Source organism: Megalobrama amblycephala, linkage group LG21 (genome assembly GCF_018812025.1).
Source record: "Megalobrama amblycephala isolate DHTTF-2021 linkage group LG21, ASM1881202v1, whole genome shotgun sequence".
NCBI classification, from domain to species: domain Eukaryota; kingdom Metazoa; phylum Chordata; class Actinopteri; order Cypriniformes; family Xenocyprididae; genus Megalobrama; species Megalobrama amblycephala.
Window position 1 is genome coordinate 24,213,355 of NC_063064.1, and position 16,793 is coordinate 24,230,147.

At 37.7% G+C, this 16,793-nt stretch overlaps 1 protein-coding gene across 9 annotated transcripts in view; it reads left to right on the forward strand.

The window, feature by feature from the left end:
* The window catches only part of diaph3 (diaphanous-related formin 3), a 333,418-nt gene that overhangs the window by 143,229 nt on the left and 173,396 nt on the right, over positions 1 to 16,793 (forward strand). For all 9 annotated transcript variants that reach the window (XR_007182073.1, XM_048171951.1, XM_048171952.1 and 6 more), the window contains 5 exons: positions 121 to 239; positions 323 to 387; positions 1,718 to 1,822; positions 4,568 to 4,879; positions 6,974 to 7,088. Coding sequence is in view for 8 of the 9 variants with exons in the window: in XM_048171951.1 (XP_048027908.1) it covers positions 121 to 239; positions 323 to 387; positions 1,718 to 1,822; positions 4,568 to 4,879; positions 6,974 to 7,088 (716 nt within the window). In the remaining variant the exon portion in view is untranslated. The remainder of the gene's footprint in view (positions 1 to 120; positions 240 to 322; positions 388 to 1,717; positions 1,823 to 4,567; positions 4,880 to 6,973; positions 7,089 to 16,793) is intronic.

Genomic DNA, 16,793 nt, shown 5'->3' on the forward strand with positions numbered 1-16,793 from the left:
AGTTAATTTAACAATTTTTCTCATTTTGTACCCGAGTCAATGGTACCGTATTCCCAAAAAGATAATACAATGCATTGATTTTTCTTCCCTCCTCGCTCTCTCTTATTCTCTGTCCTCTAGGCCTCAGTATTTTAAGATCATAGAGGAGTGTGTGTCTCAAATCGTCCTCCATCGTAGCGGCACAGATCCTGATTTCACATACCGCAAACGTCTGGATGTGGACTTCAGCCACCTGTTAGGTGTGTTTATGCAATCATATATGAGCTGGTTAATTTGTTTTCTACCATCTGAAATGGTTAATCTCTCCTTGATTTCGCTGCAGAGGTGTGTGTGGATAAAGCAAGGGCCGAGGAGTTTGAACAGAGGGCCTCAGAGTTAGCTCAAAAGGCAAGTGCCCTTTCTTTCCCTCTTCTTTATCTTCCACCCCTCCCTTGTTTTCTATTTCTTTCTTCTCACTTTGGCTCCCCTAATGAAGTATGCGGCCTTTGAAGACCATTCACGACTGCACCATTTAGCTTTCTTTAATTAAGGCGAGATTACTTGAAATCGTTCAAACAGCCATTTGTAATTAACAGTATTCTGAGATTAAAAAGGCCCCTGTATTGATTGTTGGGAGCGTTCCTTTATAATTGTAGGCCGAAATGTATGTGGTCGAGGGCAGTGGATCTATAGATGCCAAACCACAGCTATTTAACTACATCCTTTCCTGATGGCTAGTTAACTTTTAAAATGAGCAACAACATTTTTTATGGTTTTACATCCAGTAAATGATTGAAACTCAAACTTATCTGAACTTCCCTGTCTGAAAAGTTGCATCTCTGTATTTATCCCCTTTAATTCAGTCACCACAGCACAAAAAACTCCTTTGTCACTATTTTTTTTTTTGTTTTTTTTTGTGAAGACTAGTTTTGTGCAATGATATGTTATGGTTATTTGTAGTTTATGTATATGTATATGTATATGTACACTACCATTCAAAAGTTTGGGGTCGGTAATAAATGGTCAAGTTTTTGAAAGTATTTTATGCTCACCAAGGTTGCATTTATTTGATGAAAAATACAGTAAAAACAGTATTTTTCTGAAATACATTCACTACATTTTAAAATAACCATTTTCTATTTTAATATATTTTAAAAAGTTATTTATTCCTGTGATGGCAAAGCTGAATTTTCAGCATCATTTATTTCAGTCTTCAATGTCACATGATCCTTCAGAATACATTCTAATATGTGGTTTGGTCCTCAAGAAACATTTTTTATTAACAGAAAATTACTGACCCCAAGCTTTTGAATGGTAGTGTAGTTATTTATCTGTCAGATATTCTATTAAAAGGTTTAGCATCTACTACTAAGCAATGTATAAGCCTAAACCAGCCTGATTTTATATAGCTCTTCTTCAAGACCCTCTAGACCCCCCCCAAAGGAAGTTTAGCTCTCTTTGGCTGGTAAAGCAGTTTAAAGTTTGATCTGTCTTTCTCAATACAAATCTTCTGATGCAACTTTTTGCATAAACCCTTAATTAAATTCACTGTTTTGTATTTGTTTCATTGTAGTGTAATTATCTTTCATTTCAGTAATTAGTGTTCAGCCTTAGTACATAATTCCAACAGAGGAACACATTTGAGCAGTACTCAAACATCATTAAGAACTGTTATGATGGATTTTTGTTGCTTTAGTATGTGTTTTTTGTCATCTGCTGATATGGTTTTGCTCTCCAGTTTGATGAGGAGTTCCTGGGCAGACAGGAAGCTCAAGCCCAGCTATTGAAGAGAGAGGAGAAGATCAATCAGCTGGAAGCTGAACTTCAGGCCTATAGAAACCAGGTATCTATGCTTTTCTTTCTCTTTGTTTTGGCCACTTCTGTCACTGTTTTTGATGGCATTGCTGCTGGGATTCCACTCTTTCTCTGTTCTAACTCTTTTGTTCTTTTATTTCAGTGTGCATCTGTCTAACTTTCTGTTTTTTTGTTTGTTTTAATCCCCTCTTTCTGACATTGTTTTTCTGTTTTCATGTATGTCTTAGTTTAGTTAGTTGACATTAAATGTTGTGAATGGAAAATCATGACACCACAGTTATTACGCCAGTGATGTATTTGCTTTAATTGGATTTCTATCATCTTTCCTGAAATAAACAAACAATGTGCAGAATTTCTTACATCAGATAAAGATGTTTTTGGCACTATAAACTAGCACATTTTCAAATAAATATTCAGCATTTGAATGGGGATAATGTGAAACTGACTCTAATTCAGTAGTTGTTCAGGGCAACTGGAAGGCTGATTCGCTACAGGTTTCTTTGGTAGATGGCAAAGCTACGATAAATTGTGTGTGGGGGAAAATTCGAAATCTTGTGCCCTTGGCCAGTGGTTTGTTTAGATCCACACAAGCAATATGGGCACATCTGTTCTCCCTGGCCAGTCTGTCTTTTAGCTGTATATGCAAGTAATAAGGGATTTTGTTACCCCAGTCCCTAATACACACATCTCCCACTATACCATTCTAATAATGCAGAGAATTACCCCTCATCCTCACATTTATGCCATTTTTAATCGGATTACTTGTGTGCCAAGTATGCTCATCATGCCCCTTATTCTTGCTCAGCCCTACATGCACAAATATTTTGTTTTTTTTGGAGCTGACGTTAAACATGTTTACAGCATTAGTGCTTCTTTCTGATAGAGATTGGCACAATCTGTCCTAATTGTTGTCTCTACTTCACCCTGAACAGCTGCTTTAAAGCCCTGATCTTAGCTACTTTATATTTACTTCATATTCTTTTTAAAAAAAAAATTGGTATACAGTGATATACATTGATATACCAGTATATTAACACCATATTAGTAAAGAAATAAATTGTTTTCTTTGTGCTTTGACACTATTGTAGTGTATTGTAGTATAGCGTCTCTCTCGGTTTTTCTCGCTTTTTTAGCTCTCCTTGCTTTGTGTCAGTAATCTCCTCCACTCGACTCTTCGTTTTTTAGGGATGTGCAAACCCCTCCCACTGACATGACAAATAGGGCATCAACTGAACAGTTTGTTTGATCAATTGCTTTTTGGCTCAACGGGCTATCGTCGATAGAGCGGATCAATCCTTAAATGATGGTGGCCAATGAGCGAAGTGAAAGTTTGGAGTGCAGGCAGTTAAGCTGATCCATCTCTTTGGGGTGCGATCGTTTGCAGCAACGCAAAATGTAATCACCCAGTCAATTCTCCACGTATGCAGGAGCGTCAGTCATGCTGACTCTTAGCCTGTGAATTATCTGGAGGCCAGCATGCTCGCAGTTTGAATTAGAGCACACCTACTTGTTCAATAAATCCCCTCCCCACACCCTTGCAGCTGTTTGCCATTCAGAATGAATGGAGTGAATACACTAGAGTAATGTATCGTACTTGTTTTCTCTAAATGTTTGATAGGGGTTTGAGGTGGAGGTGTTTTGAGTGAGGAAAGGGTTATGGTCTTATTAATCTTTTATATTTACTTATCAGAGTAAATCTGCAAGGACAGGTACTGTAAGTCTGTGTTGTACAGAAATTTAACATTAAAATTCAAAGGGTCTTTTGTTTTTATTTGCTTCCTCAGTTTTTGTATCTGATATCGCCATGAAAATGCCATGAACTTATTGCAGCAATGATCCCACTGGAATTACACAGGGTTTAAGGACCTTTCTCAGTGATATAATTGGTGATGGATTCTTGCAGCGATAAGACCTGAAAATGTTCTTTTTACTTGCCCCGAATCTTACATCTACATCACTCCACCACTTAGAAGTACATTGCTACTGTAGCCAGGAGGATTCAAACCTGCTTTGAGAAACCTAAATGCACAGGGCTAAAATATTAGCATTAATCCACTTCCAAGTCCCTTTTTTCTTTCATTGTCATCTTGACTTTTTTTATTATGAATGCGTAGTTCTTCATGGTTAAATTTACATTTATTAACCCTAAATTTAGGTATCATGAATTAACAATGAACTATTTAATGTTAATTTATAACTATGCTATTTTGCATGGTTAAATAATGGGGTTATTTGTGAATTTATACAACTTGAAATGTGTATTAGCATATGCAGAAATTTACATTTACATTTATATTAATAAATGCTGCTAAAAGATTGTTAATATTACTGGTTCATAATACTTACTGCATTAGCTTCTTGAACTGAATTGAACCTTATTGTAAAGTGTTGTCAAGCTTCTATTAATCAAAGAATCCTGTAAAAATGAATCAAGGTTTTCTCAAAAATATTAAGTAGCACAACCGTTTTTAACATTGATAATAATAGGAAATGTTTCTTGAGCACCAAACCTACATTAGAATGATTTCTGAAGGATCATGTGACACTGTGAAGACTGGAGAAATGGCTGCTTAAAATTCAGCGTGTTCATCGATAAATTACATTTTAAAATATAATAAAAAAGAAAACATAAGACTTCTTTCAAATACAAATCTTACTGACCCCAAAGTTTTTAACAGTAGTGTAAGTTTTAAAGTTTTAAAGAAACAGGAACTGAATTAATATGAGGCATGTTTCTCCTCTTTTGTTCCTTTTTTGTCTTCTGTTTTTACAGTTCGGAGCCGTTCCAGTGGTCTTGCCTTCAGTGCAATCTCTCCCAGCCATGTCTTCAACTGCCTCTTCCTCATTCCCCCCTGCCCCACCTCCTCCTCCACCTGTTTCTGGGGCTGCAGCTCTGCCACCCCCTCCACCTCCACCTCCTCCACCAGGCTGTGCCTTCATACCCGGGATGCCTCCACCTCCTCCTCCACCTCTGGGACTGGGCATTCTGACATCCTCCTCAGTCCAACACACTCTGCCTTTCGGCCTAAAACCCAAGAAGGAATTCAAACCCGAGACTTCCATGAAACGCCTCAATTGGTCCAAGGTAAAATGTTCTGTACCATAAACAACTTTTTTTTTTTGTCTTTAACTTCATTCAAACCCTTGTGGGACAGAATCCTCCTTTGGTGCTCAAACAGTTGCTCAAACAGCAACAGCAGACTAAAAGGACAGATGTTAGCCAAGTAACTGAAGAAAACTTCTTCTGTTTGCTGCCAACCGCTATTAAAGGAAATGTTTCTCCGCTGTGAAGGATCACACTTTACTGTGCGACTTTCTGCTCTCGTTTTCAGCAGATGTTGTGGTACGATGCCTTTCGAGTTGTTAGTTTATAATATTACGATTAATATTTTATCTCTGTCCTTTTAGCCACCGTCATACAGATGTTTTTAAAGAATCCGCCATATGCTTCATCTCATTCGAAACCTGTTTGTAATTAGCCATTAGGCGGACACAAAGAGGCTTTTTTAAACAGCTGCTTGAGAAACCGACGCCATACAATATTCATGGCTCCTGACCCAAGACTTTTATCACTCATTAACAAGAGCTTTGCAGCTTAGGAAGCCAAAGACGAGGCAGCTGGTGCATCATGGGAAACATGCCACCCCGTGCCCGTCAGAGGGTCTGAATGTAGCAGTGCATGTTCGATTAATCACACTCGCTGTTGGAAACATGGGCTAATCACTTCCACTGAGAGGCTACTCCTCAGGCTCATGTTCAGTCCATTCCTGATTGTTTGATTTCTTTGAACTCGTCCTCATGGAGCAGATTTGAAGAGCTGTTATTGGCTCAGGTATTTGGCAGGAGTGTGAGGTCTGTTCATTAGCGCAGCCAGCCTCATTGATTACCCTTTCAGTCTTTATCTTAACAAGAAGACTCCTTTAACCTGATTGTCCCACAATGCTCTTTTCTCTCCAATGCTACTATGGCTTCTTTTCACACCTCCAGATTAGATCGTTGAACACTGAGGACACAGTTTGTAGTCTTAACTTCGTCTTTACCAGAAGCCAAAAGTAAATATTCTTCTTTTTTATTTTAACTTTCTTTCTTTCTTTCTTTCTTTCTTTCTTTCTTTCTTTCTTTCTTTCTTTCTTTCTTTCTTTCTTTCTTTCTTTCTTTCTTTCTTTCTTTCTTGAGTTGTTGAACTTTATTTTAGGACAGGCAAAACTAGCCATATGTGAGCATGAAAAGTAAGGTAAGCTTGTCAGATAAAGATGCATTGTTAATGTTCTTAAATATGGTAAAAGCGCAAGCGTTAATTGATTTTCATTTTTATGGAAGTCAATGGAAGATCTTTTAACATTTGAGATGAGATGGTGTGTAAATGGAGTGTTGCGCTATGTTGTTGATGAAGAGCTATTTTTTACACATTTGTTGTAATTTATTTTTTTATTTTGGTAATTTCCTTGGTACTTATGTGATAATTGGATAACTTCTGGGAAAAGTGCATCATTGAAGTGTGATTTATAGTAATACAAGGTGTTGTTCAGTTTGCCTATATTTTCCTTGTTTACTTTTTGTTCTTTACCTTTCTTTTGTTTTCTGCTTCTCTTTCTTCATCTCTTTGACATTTATTTTCTTTTTTCCTTTTGTTTCATCCTCCTTTTGTTTCCTTCTTTCCTTTTATTTATTTTCACCATTCATTTTCTTTTTCATCCTAATTTCCTTTCGTTTCCTCTTTCTGTTTCCTTTCCTTTTTTCTTTTTTCAGGAACTACTTTGTTTCCTTTTTTTTTTTTTTTGTTGCTTTTTACCTCTAAATGATAATCATCAGTTTGCATTCCCTCATCGCAGTGCTTTAATGGGTATTTTAGGCATGTTTTTGTGTGCCCCATGTGTGGTAATGTCTGATTGGAGATCTCGGTCCATAATTTTCATGAACTGAGATGACTGAGAATGAGCCTCTCCAGGGCTGCATTCTGCTGTCACACACACTTGACATGTAGGACAACAAAATAAAGACATGCGATAGAACACAGTATGAATATTTGAACAGGTTTCCTCTTTACTTTTTCATAAACCCACCTCACTGGTGCATCACGTTTCCTTGCAACTCCAGCATCTTGACCTCCCGTGATGTGTCATGATGATGTCAGGCCGTGATTTTTTTGTTTTGTTTTTTGCTTTTTGTTCCTGTGTAGATCTCACCCCAGGAGATGTCCGAGAGCTGTTTTTGGGTCATTGCCAAAGAGGATCGTTACGAGAATGAGGACCTGCTTACCAGGCTGGCTGTTACCTTCGGCACACAGCGAGCCGGTCAGTCAATGTTAACTGTTCTTTGTAGCTCTGCAAATAAACCTGATGCACTGCATAAATACTTTTTTTTTTCTTTTTTTTTTATACTAACTCTGCCTAGCCATAGTTGCCATGTTTCTATTAAAGGTTGCGAATTTAACTTATGCACAATATTGGAATATTCCAAAAAAATATATGCGAATAAAGCGTGTTCAAGAGAAAAGAAATAAGAAAGAGAAAAATCATCACTTCCTCGGAAATTGGTGCAAAATATCCGTAAAAAAATGGAAGCTGCAGTCGAGAAGCCACTGTGGTTCTTTTTTCATACATCATAAATAGCGCAATAAAATAGCACAACCGATGCGGATGCCTCGTCTTTGAGAATGCAACAGTGTTCTTGGAGGTAATTTTACCCGATCATTTTGATTACAGACTTTAGTCTGAATGCCCTTTCAGAATGACCAAACCAACATTTGAGATGCTGTGCAATGAAATCGGGCTGCTGGTTAGTCTAATTATCTAATCATGTCTTTTGTTGAGGCAAAATCATGTTTTTTGTTTTGTTTTGTTTTGTTTTGTTTTGTTTTTGTTTTTTTGTGCATTTATTTTTTTATTTTGCATTTAAGAGATTTCTTTGTGATTCCATTGTAGTTTATGTGCATGTCGTCTTATCAGAAAATAAAATAATCTGCCTCAATCAGTTTTTATGCACATTTTTAGAATTTATGCTCACCTTGGCATTTCCATCCAGAACTTTTTTATACAGTATCCCAAAAAATGTACTTAAAAATTTAAAACATAGCTAGTGAAATAGCGAGGATGTAGATATTATTACTTCTAAACACCAGAAAAGCTAACCTTGAGTTTTTTTTCCTGACTGTGCGTAGTACCTGTTGCTCTGTGTATCTTTCTAAATAATTGCATTGTTAGAAACAAAAGTTTGAACAAGCATCCTGATCAATTCAGTCCAATCGTCAGGCTTTATGTGGCACATTTCAGCCCATATTGTTTTATTAAAGTTTCTTAATAAAATACAGGCCTGCAAAGAGGCTGATATTGAAGAATGAGTCAGCACAAAACTATATTAGACCCTACTGCAAACTCACAGACTGTCTATAAATACAACAAAGCACTGTTGCTTAGTGGTTAGCCAATCATATCTTAAAAAACACAAGTTTTTAGCTTTTTTTATGTTGCCATTTATATTTACTTGGCATTCAAATGTATTTTAGGAAATATCAGTTTTTATTGTGTGTTGTTTGTGTGTAGTTTTTCTCCATTCTGTTTTGTCCTTTTTTGTGCTATTGAGGCAGTGAAAGTATTCAGATTTATAATGAACATTTGGAAAAGTTTTTTTTTGCCCAAGAATCAGCTTTCTAAATGTTCTACCTCCATCAGTCAGACTTGTAACCTTCCTTGACTGAGCTATGTGGGCTTTAGACACAGATTCCCAAGCTGATGTCAGAAACAATTTTATTATTGATATTCACTCCAACACTTCGTCAGGAAGTTGCCTGCTGCTGTTACCATTGGGTTTCTTTACCACTACCCACACACAGACACTAAATAAAACGAAGGGAGTTAGACACACCAGCAATTAATATTGTACCTAGAACAAGGTTTAGGATTTAGTCATTTAAACACTTTTACAGCCACAAGATAATTAAGATCTCTCTCTCTCTTTCTCTTTCTCTCTCTCTTTCCCCCCTTCTGATGATTTATTCACATTAAGCTTGTTTTGAATTGCTCTGGCATGTTGCTTTACTTGATTTTTTTTTTTTTTTTTTTTTTCAATTATTCATATCAGCATTGTCTACCTGTCACTACCCAGCTCTATATGCAGATTTCTCTTTCTCTCTCTCTCTCTTCCATCCTTCTCAGTACCCACAGGGACCAAACCTTGAATTATGCACACAGTTTAAGATGTCTAGTTTCAATAGGGCAAATGGTGAAAGCGTGTTTTACAAGGTTGTCAGATTATTTAAATTATAAGGTGTTTGAGGCAGATATTTTACACGCCGGCGAATCAGACTTTAATTATGCGAACATGCATCAGCCTCAACTCCGTCAGGTAAACAAAGTTCATCTTCCTCATTGTGATTTCTTTCTCACTTTCTTTGAAGCTATTTTATCTGTCCATTTTACTTTCTTGTGAACATAGGTGGAAAAACTTTTTAATGAGTTTGCTTCAAACTCACTACTGGATGCTTTGGAGTGTTTTTTGTTGTAAGAGAAAGCTTTGAACTAAGCGTGTTTCATTTTATTCCGGGTAACGTCGTTCCAGATCACTTCAACTGAGACGACCAGAACAATGTGTCAAAGAGAATCTACACATACATAGTAAAAACTATAAATTCACTGTGACTTTTCAGTATGACTACTGGTCATTGCACATTCAGGCAACAGCTAACCAGTGGCATTCAGACAACTGTATGGATAAAAACATTTAGATGTCTGATGTCTGAAATTACTCGAATTAATGGGTATAAAAAAATAAGATAAAATACTTCAGTGAAGTAACAATATAAGTTTAAGCAAGTCTTTATACATGCCAAATATATATCTATTTATATTTTAGGAAGGTGCTCCCTTATAGGTGGATATTTCAGGGTCAAAATTTTTGATAACCCCTGCTTTTGTAAGCACCGATGAATGTAATTGTCATTAGTGGTTAATAGCCCACTGATGAGCTTCATGTGTGTTACTTGCAATACATATGTCTAGTGTCTGCTTTGCACAAAATTGACCCACTTTGCTTATGCTAACCGCTCTGTCTAGGTTAGAGTATTTAGATGGGCGTTATAGACCGGCTCGGTCTGTTAACCTGAAGCAGGATTTGGTGCTGTCAGTCATACGCTCTCCATTCTTTGAGAAATGAAGTCAACCTGTCAGATTCCACTTCACTTTACTTCAGGCCTGAGAATGCTGTGTTCCCCGACGTGATTACAGAACTCATGACAGCCGCAATCCAGACTTCCTCTCAAACAACCAAGCGCTCAGCATCTCTGGTCACCCAGGGGCCCATCAGAGTTCTTTCACATCTCACTCGCAGATGGACTCCTCTTCTCTGTCTCCTTTCACTCCTCATCAAGTGTATTTGGGAGCTGCAGCAAGTGCTTTTGTATCAGTTTTATTTATTCATTGCATTTCTTTAAGGAGCAGAAGCTAACGTTTTGAATCCTCACGTCAGGACGGCATCCGTAATGGCGGCGCACCGCTCCCCCGCTCGCTGCTCTTCATCCCGTCTCTCAAGCTCTCTTAATTTCCCTTAAGTGCACCAACATCTGGAGCCCAATTAAACATTAACCAGAAGAATCAAGACTTCTGCTCACTAAAATATTAATTTTCACCACTGCTTTTCGTTGTTCTCCGCTGTTATTGTGCTTGCCATTGTTCGTCCCTGAAATGACTGCGCTGATTGAACAGACGTTTGATTTTACAGTCTGAAATCTGTTAAAGTCCTGTTATTTCGCCACATCCCGTCAAAGCGGCACATGCAGGAAACCATCACCAGCAAGCTTATTAGAGCAAGCTTGCCCTGCCTCTGACTTTCATAAACCCTCTATCACAATGATTCAAGCCTTTGTTGCACCATTGAGTGATTGCTGGAATAGAGCCCACACGCAAAAAAAACATGCCATGCAATTTGCCACCCTGATACTACTGTCTGCAGTTTCACATGACTTGCTAAAATTATTCGTCAGTCAGAAAGCTCCTTGCCGTCTTCATTGGCACTTTGAGTACTGGGTGTCTAAGGAACCTTAGTAGAGGAGTGCAGGAAGGGTCTGTATGAGGAACGGATTTTGGATGCTGTTATATTTGGTCACTCACTACTCCGTTTCAATAGTTACTTATTGCACACTTGTGATTGCCATTACCTTTTGGACACCTTTCTTTCTTCAAATGAGTGATATCATGAATTTTTCTCTTCCCTGTCATTCTCAAAACTGAGCTGGCATTCTGACGTAGAACACAGAAGCGCTGCACTGTTTACAATGTAAACAGCATAGTTTTTTGAAATATAAGCATTTACTATAAATACATATTGTAACCTTTAGTACAGTTTTCTTTTTTGAACCCATATAGGTATATACTGTTCATACTTATATAATAACAATGTATAAATTCAGCTTTTCAGTCTTCAAAAATTTCACAGCCACAGTGACTTAGAAAGTAGAATAGATACTATTATTACTGAATACCACAAAAGAACTAATGATAAGAATACAGTTTGAGAGTCTGCAAAACCAAGGAAAAAGGAAAAACCTATTATACAATCCTCTAATTACTGGTCTTTTATTGGCTGAACCTCCCATTGCTTCATTCGTATTAAATACAGTGCACTCAGAGCTTTTCAGGATTGTAAAATATTATATTTTAGTATTGCATTAGACCTTACCGCTGTGTCATACAATAGAAAAGAACATTGATCCCACACACAAAAAGGAAACAAAAATTTGATGTGAAAATAAATAAATGCAAGCTCCAGCACTATTATTTACAACATTGAAAATACTGTTATGCAAGCTGACAAACAATCATTATCGTGAACTTTTTCATTATAAATCTGACGCTTTTCTCAATTTATTTATTCCTACTGTTTATTTGAAGTTTCAGTTCTCTCTCTTTCCTGAAATAATAACAAGAAAGTACAAGCACCTTTAACAATGTGGTCTTTGCTTCTTTAATGGCTGGTTACTTTGTTCACGATATTGCGAGTTCGGAGGCGAGTGTGTCCCTCTTGTCAGATGACTCTGCCACTGCCCCATTGACTTGAATGAGCAAGGGAGCAGGTGTGAGCGTGTTCGCTATGTGTGACTTTGTATGTATGTCATCTGTCACGCCTGCTTTGTGTTTGTGAGAGAGTGTGAGCACAGGTGTTGTAGCCTCTGTGAGTTGATAACATCTGCAGAGGCCAAATCTCTTCTCCGCCCACCCCTCCAGATGTGGCCCGTCCCATGGGAGCAGGTGCCGAGGCGGTGTTGCTGAGCCGAACGGCTGGTGGGATGTCCCAGGAGAGTTCTTCTCCGGTGGTACTGTGGTCCTAATAATAACCTATGTAAACTGCCAGACTGTACCCTGAAACAAAACCCCACCAGAAGTGACGTTCAGTGTTGTGTAATATGACCCTTGGTTGGTTCACTAGTTGCAAATTGCTAATGGATGAAATAGTGTGAGGTAGATCTAGCTTGTGAGTTTGTATTATCGGTCCAGAAACGTCTCCAGGTCATACGGTATAAACATAATTGAGTTTAGTGAGACTATATATTCCAGAGAACTTTATGACATGGTCTTAAATGTGATTTCTTGTAGGAATGATGCATTTTATTCAGCACGTATTTTTGTCTTTCCCTCTCTGAGGAGTGGTGTAGGTGTCTGTAGTTGTGTATCTGTGTCATCAAGAGCTTATTTTGTTATTTATACAGGTTGTCACTTATTAACTAAATATTGGCTCTGGTTTTTCTGTAAGGCAGACTAAAGCGTGTAAAGAAGACTCACGGTTGGCCCACACAAAATCTGTGCCTACAGAAAGGTCCATATTACTGGAGTCCCTCATTCATAAAATTTTACCCATTCCTTCCCCTTGCATTTTTGTTTAATAAGTTTTTTGGCTAATTTGTTTGTTCTTACAGCTGTCAATAACAGTTCGGTACTCAATTTTTGCCACGTTTAAATCAATTCCACAGATTTTCCTTCAAAAGGCATACAAGCTCCATAGATTCCATCTGGCCATGTTCAGAGATGTGCTGGGAGTGATGACTCCATTTAAATGTATCTATCTATCTATATATCTATGACAGTCAAGCATAGACAGGAAAGTAGGCAATGGAGCTGTATGCCTTCTTTAGACTGTAATGTAAAGATTACCCATAAACCACAAGACTGGTGTTATCGACTACGATAGAGAGAGAACATTCACAAATGAGTCATGGCACAAACCTCCATCTCTATAATTTGCTAGCAATTCTTCTTCTTCTGAAGAGTGGTGTCACTCCATTAACAACCAGCAGTTTGATTCTTTTTACCCTACACAGATTCAACACGGTTGTCACTGCTTGAATAACCAAACTCTGTGTTTACAGAATGGAATTAAGTAGTCAGAAGAGAAGCCACAGTCATATTTATCTGCAGTGTGTATGTAGCAGTACGTAGGTAGATAGTTACACGCTATAAACAGAACAGTAACAGAAAGAAAAGATTTTTATCTTCCTGGTCCAGATACAGATGAAGCTTATCTGCAGTCATTTATTTCTTCAACCAGTCATTTATCCTTAAACATGTTTATTTTTATTTTTATTTATTTTTTTATCCTCATCTCCCTAATGTTTCTTAGAATCCATCCCCACCATGTAATTTCCTGTTCAGATATAAAGCTTGGCATGGCAAAGCTGCCATTTATGCCAAACGCTTCACACTTTTGCATTCTTCCCCCGTCTGCAGAAAGCATTACTGTGTGAGAGTGAGATAAACACGGAGTTAGCACACAAACATACACCCTTGCTTGCACTGCTCACACCCTGGATTCTCAACAATCCTTAAAACCAGACCGAAATAAACTATCATAACTGGGGTGTTAGGGGGAACAAAAAGCTCAAAGCTTGCGCTGAGTTTGCATGGTTTTTACTGAGCTCAGGTTCCCCCGGAGATGGCCCTCTCACGACCATCCTGATAGAGATTATGGGATGCGGAGGAAGAATTGAGGATAAGGAGGAGAGAACCTGCAGATTTGCATGCTACGTCAAGCACATCTACATTGAAAAGATTTTTGTGGGTGCATGTTCATAGAAAAGGAATATTTTTCTATTTGGTTGTGTGACGTTAGCTTTTCCACCCAATTTTAGATCAGAAAGTACACACACACACACACACACACACACACACACACACACACACACACACACACACACACACACACACACACACACACACACACACAGTGTTCACAATAACAGATGATGATCAAAAATCACTGCTGAGACATTACATTACATGTGTGTGCAAGGAGTTGCTGGTTTTATAACTATTTGCATGAATAAAAGAGAAAGTGCATTTCAAGGATCAGGAATGCATATCATATAGTGCTCATGTAACACTGACTAAATGATTCCAAAAAGAAAATAAAGGTCTTAAACTGTGTGGTTGATGTTGTTCAGCATAGAGCTTGGTTTCCAAGATCAGAGAGATCAGCATGTCTGTCTCTTTCATCATCCATCTATTCTTAGCGTGTTTCAGCATCTTTTTTCCATCTGTATTGAGCTACAGTATATTACCTTTCTTTCTTTCTTTCTTTCTTTCTTTCTTTCTTTCTTTCTTTCTTTCTTTCTTTCTTTCTTTCTTTCTTTCTTTCTTTCTTTCTTTCTTCTTTCTTTCTTTCTTTCTTTCTTTCTTTCTTTCTTTCTTTCTTTCTTTCTTTCTTTCTTTCTTTCTTTCTTTCTTTCTTTCTTTCTTTCTTTCTTTCTTTCTTTCTTTCTTTCTTTCTTTCTTTCTTTCTTTCTTTCTTTCTTTCTTTCTTTCTTTCTTTCTTTCTTTCTTTCACATTACTCTTGTCTTTCTCCATGGCAAGCACCAAAGGGAAAATGCATTGCACATACACATATAGAATTTATTCGGCAAATGTGTTTCCATCTCCCGTTATTTGCATTAACACTTTTTCGCACAAGCCAAAAACCACCTAAAGTGAGCATAAAAACGCTTTTGCGAATTAAAGGACTTTTCCCCCCCAAAATTGGGCATTTCCATCACTTGTTTCTGATGCGATACTTCAAAATGCGCATAAAAACAGGGTAACGAAAAATACATAGCTACTGTTTTGCTAGTCGTTAATTTGCCTCTTTCTTGCTCGATTCATCGCAAAACATTAGTTGTTTCTCATATTTGCCTTGGCAAACATGTATATAATAAAGATTGAAAGCAGAGCTCACACTTTTCTCTCCTCCCTTCCTCCTCCTCTTCTTACTCTCAGTAATGAATGTCTCTCTGCACACCTTTTCACTCATCACCCATGTTGTTGATCATTTGCATTAATCTCCACATCTCTCTCTCTCTCCTCTTCCTCTTCCTTCTTTCTTTCTGAGACCTGCTGGCTGAGGGTTCAGTGCTAATGCAGTCTGAAGAGGCATATGATTGAACATTGCCTTTATATGGACACACTCACACACCTGCGTTTCTGTAAGACTGTAATTACAGGCTTTTGGTCCACAAAACTGGTAGAAGACACTTAGCAACTCAGAAGCATCTTTAAGACGAAAGAAAGCTAAATATCACACATTCATTTATATTCATTGAATTGTTGCTGTATACTACACATTTGTGTGAAAACTCCTTGTTAACATGCATATGGGCACCTGTCATTAGTCCTGTAATTTACTGTTTATTTTGTTGCTTATATATATCGTGTTTTAGAGAGCATGTAGTGATACTTGCATGGACATTTAATAACTCTGTGAGTGTGTGTGTGCAATGTGCATGTAATAAAATACAACATAATTGCTTTGGCTCTGTGTGTGAGCTGTCCCATCACTTAATAGTAAGTGATGACTGCACTCGAAGAGTCAATTGCAGATCACAGATCACTCATACACCTGCTCCAACCTCCCAGACCATCAAACACCTGCCCCAAAACCCCTCCATCATAGATTAACCAGCACCATCTGAAACTCGTGAGAGAGAATCGTGACTGTGAAAGAGAGTAAAATAGCATGACTAAAGTGTTTGATGTCCTCATTAATTCATTCATCAATGTCACAAATGTTTGTAGAACTGTAATACGTCTTTGTTTGAATCTCTCGCTCATGTAGCTGTTGACTAAAATTGACCTTGCTCTTGACCTGAAAGTTCTCAAGACCAGAAGCAGACAGTGCATTATTATTTCATTTTGGTAACAGAAGTTTTCAGTACTTGTAGAGAGACAACCATTTCACACACACAATATGAGAAAACAGATGGCAAAAATAAATGCGAATTTACATGTGGCACATTCAGTTACACTGTAGTTGCACAAAGACAAGGAATGGAAATTGCTCTTTGAAGTGTTAGCTGTTGCTGAGATATATGGCCTTTGGAAAAAGCTGCTTTTATGTCTGTTTTTCCAGTGGACAGTGATCTGTAGGCCCTGCCAGAGGGAAGAAGTTCAAAAAGGTTGTGTCCAGGGTCCGAGATAATTTTTCCTGCCCGTTTTCTCCTTCTAAAGGGGTATAAGTCCTGGATGGGAGGGCAAGAGAAGAGTGCATCAGTAATCCTCTTAGCAGTCCTGACTGTCCATGTACCCTTTTGTCCAGTTTGGTAGCTGTCCTGTACACCTCAGTAACTGTTTGCTAAGTATAACTAAATCAGCAACTCTTATGGCAGCTTAAACTTCTGGTAAAGGAATATAATATATATATATATATATATATATATATATATATATATATATATATATATATATATATATATATATATATATATATATATATATATATATATAGCAGAGGATGCATTTTGCATTTAAACTTAGTTATTACAGTTCTACTGCTCCACTGCTCTTGCTATATCAACTCTCATATTGTAACTCTCTTTTCCACCATCGGGCTGAATGGTTCTCATTGCATAACCGCTCCATTCAGTGCCGATCCAAGCCAGCTGGTACAGTTACCGTCTCATTTTCTACTGTGGGGCTAATAATGGTCGCTCTTTGGAATGTAATACAATCCAATCCAATCAAAGCGTCAGCTGTTGCCTTGGTAA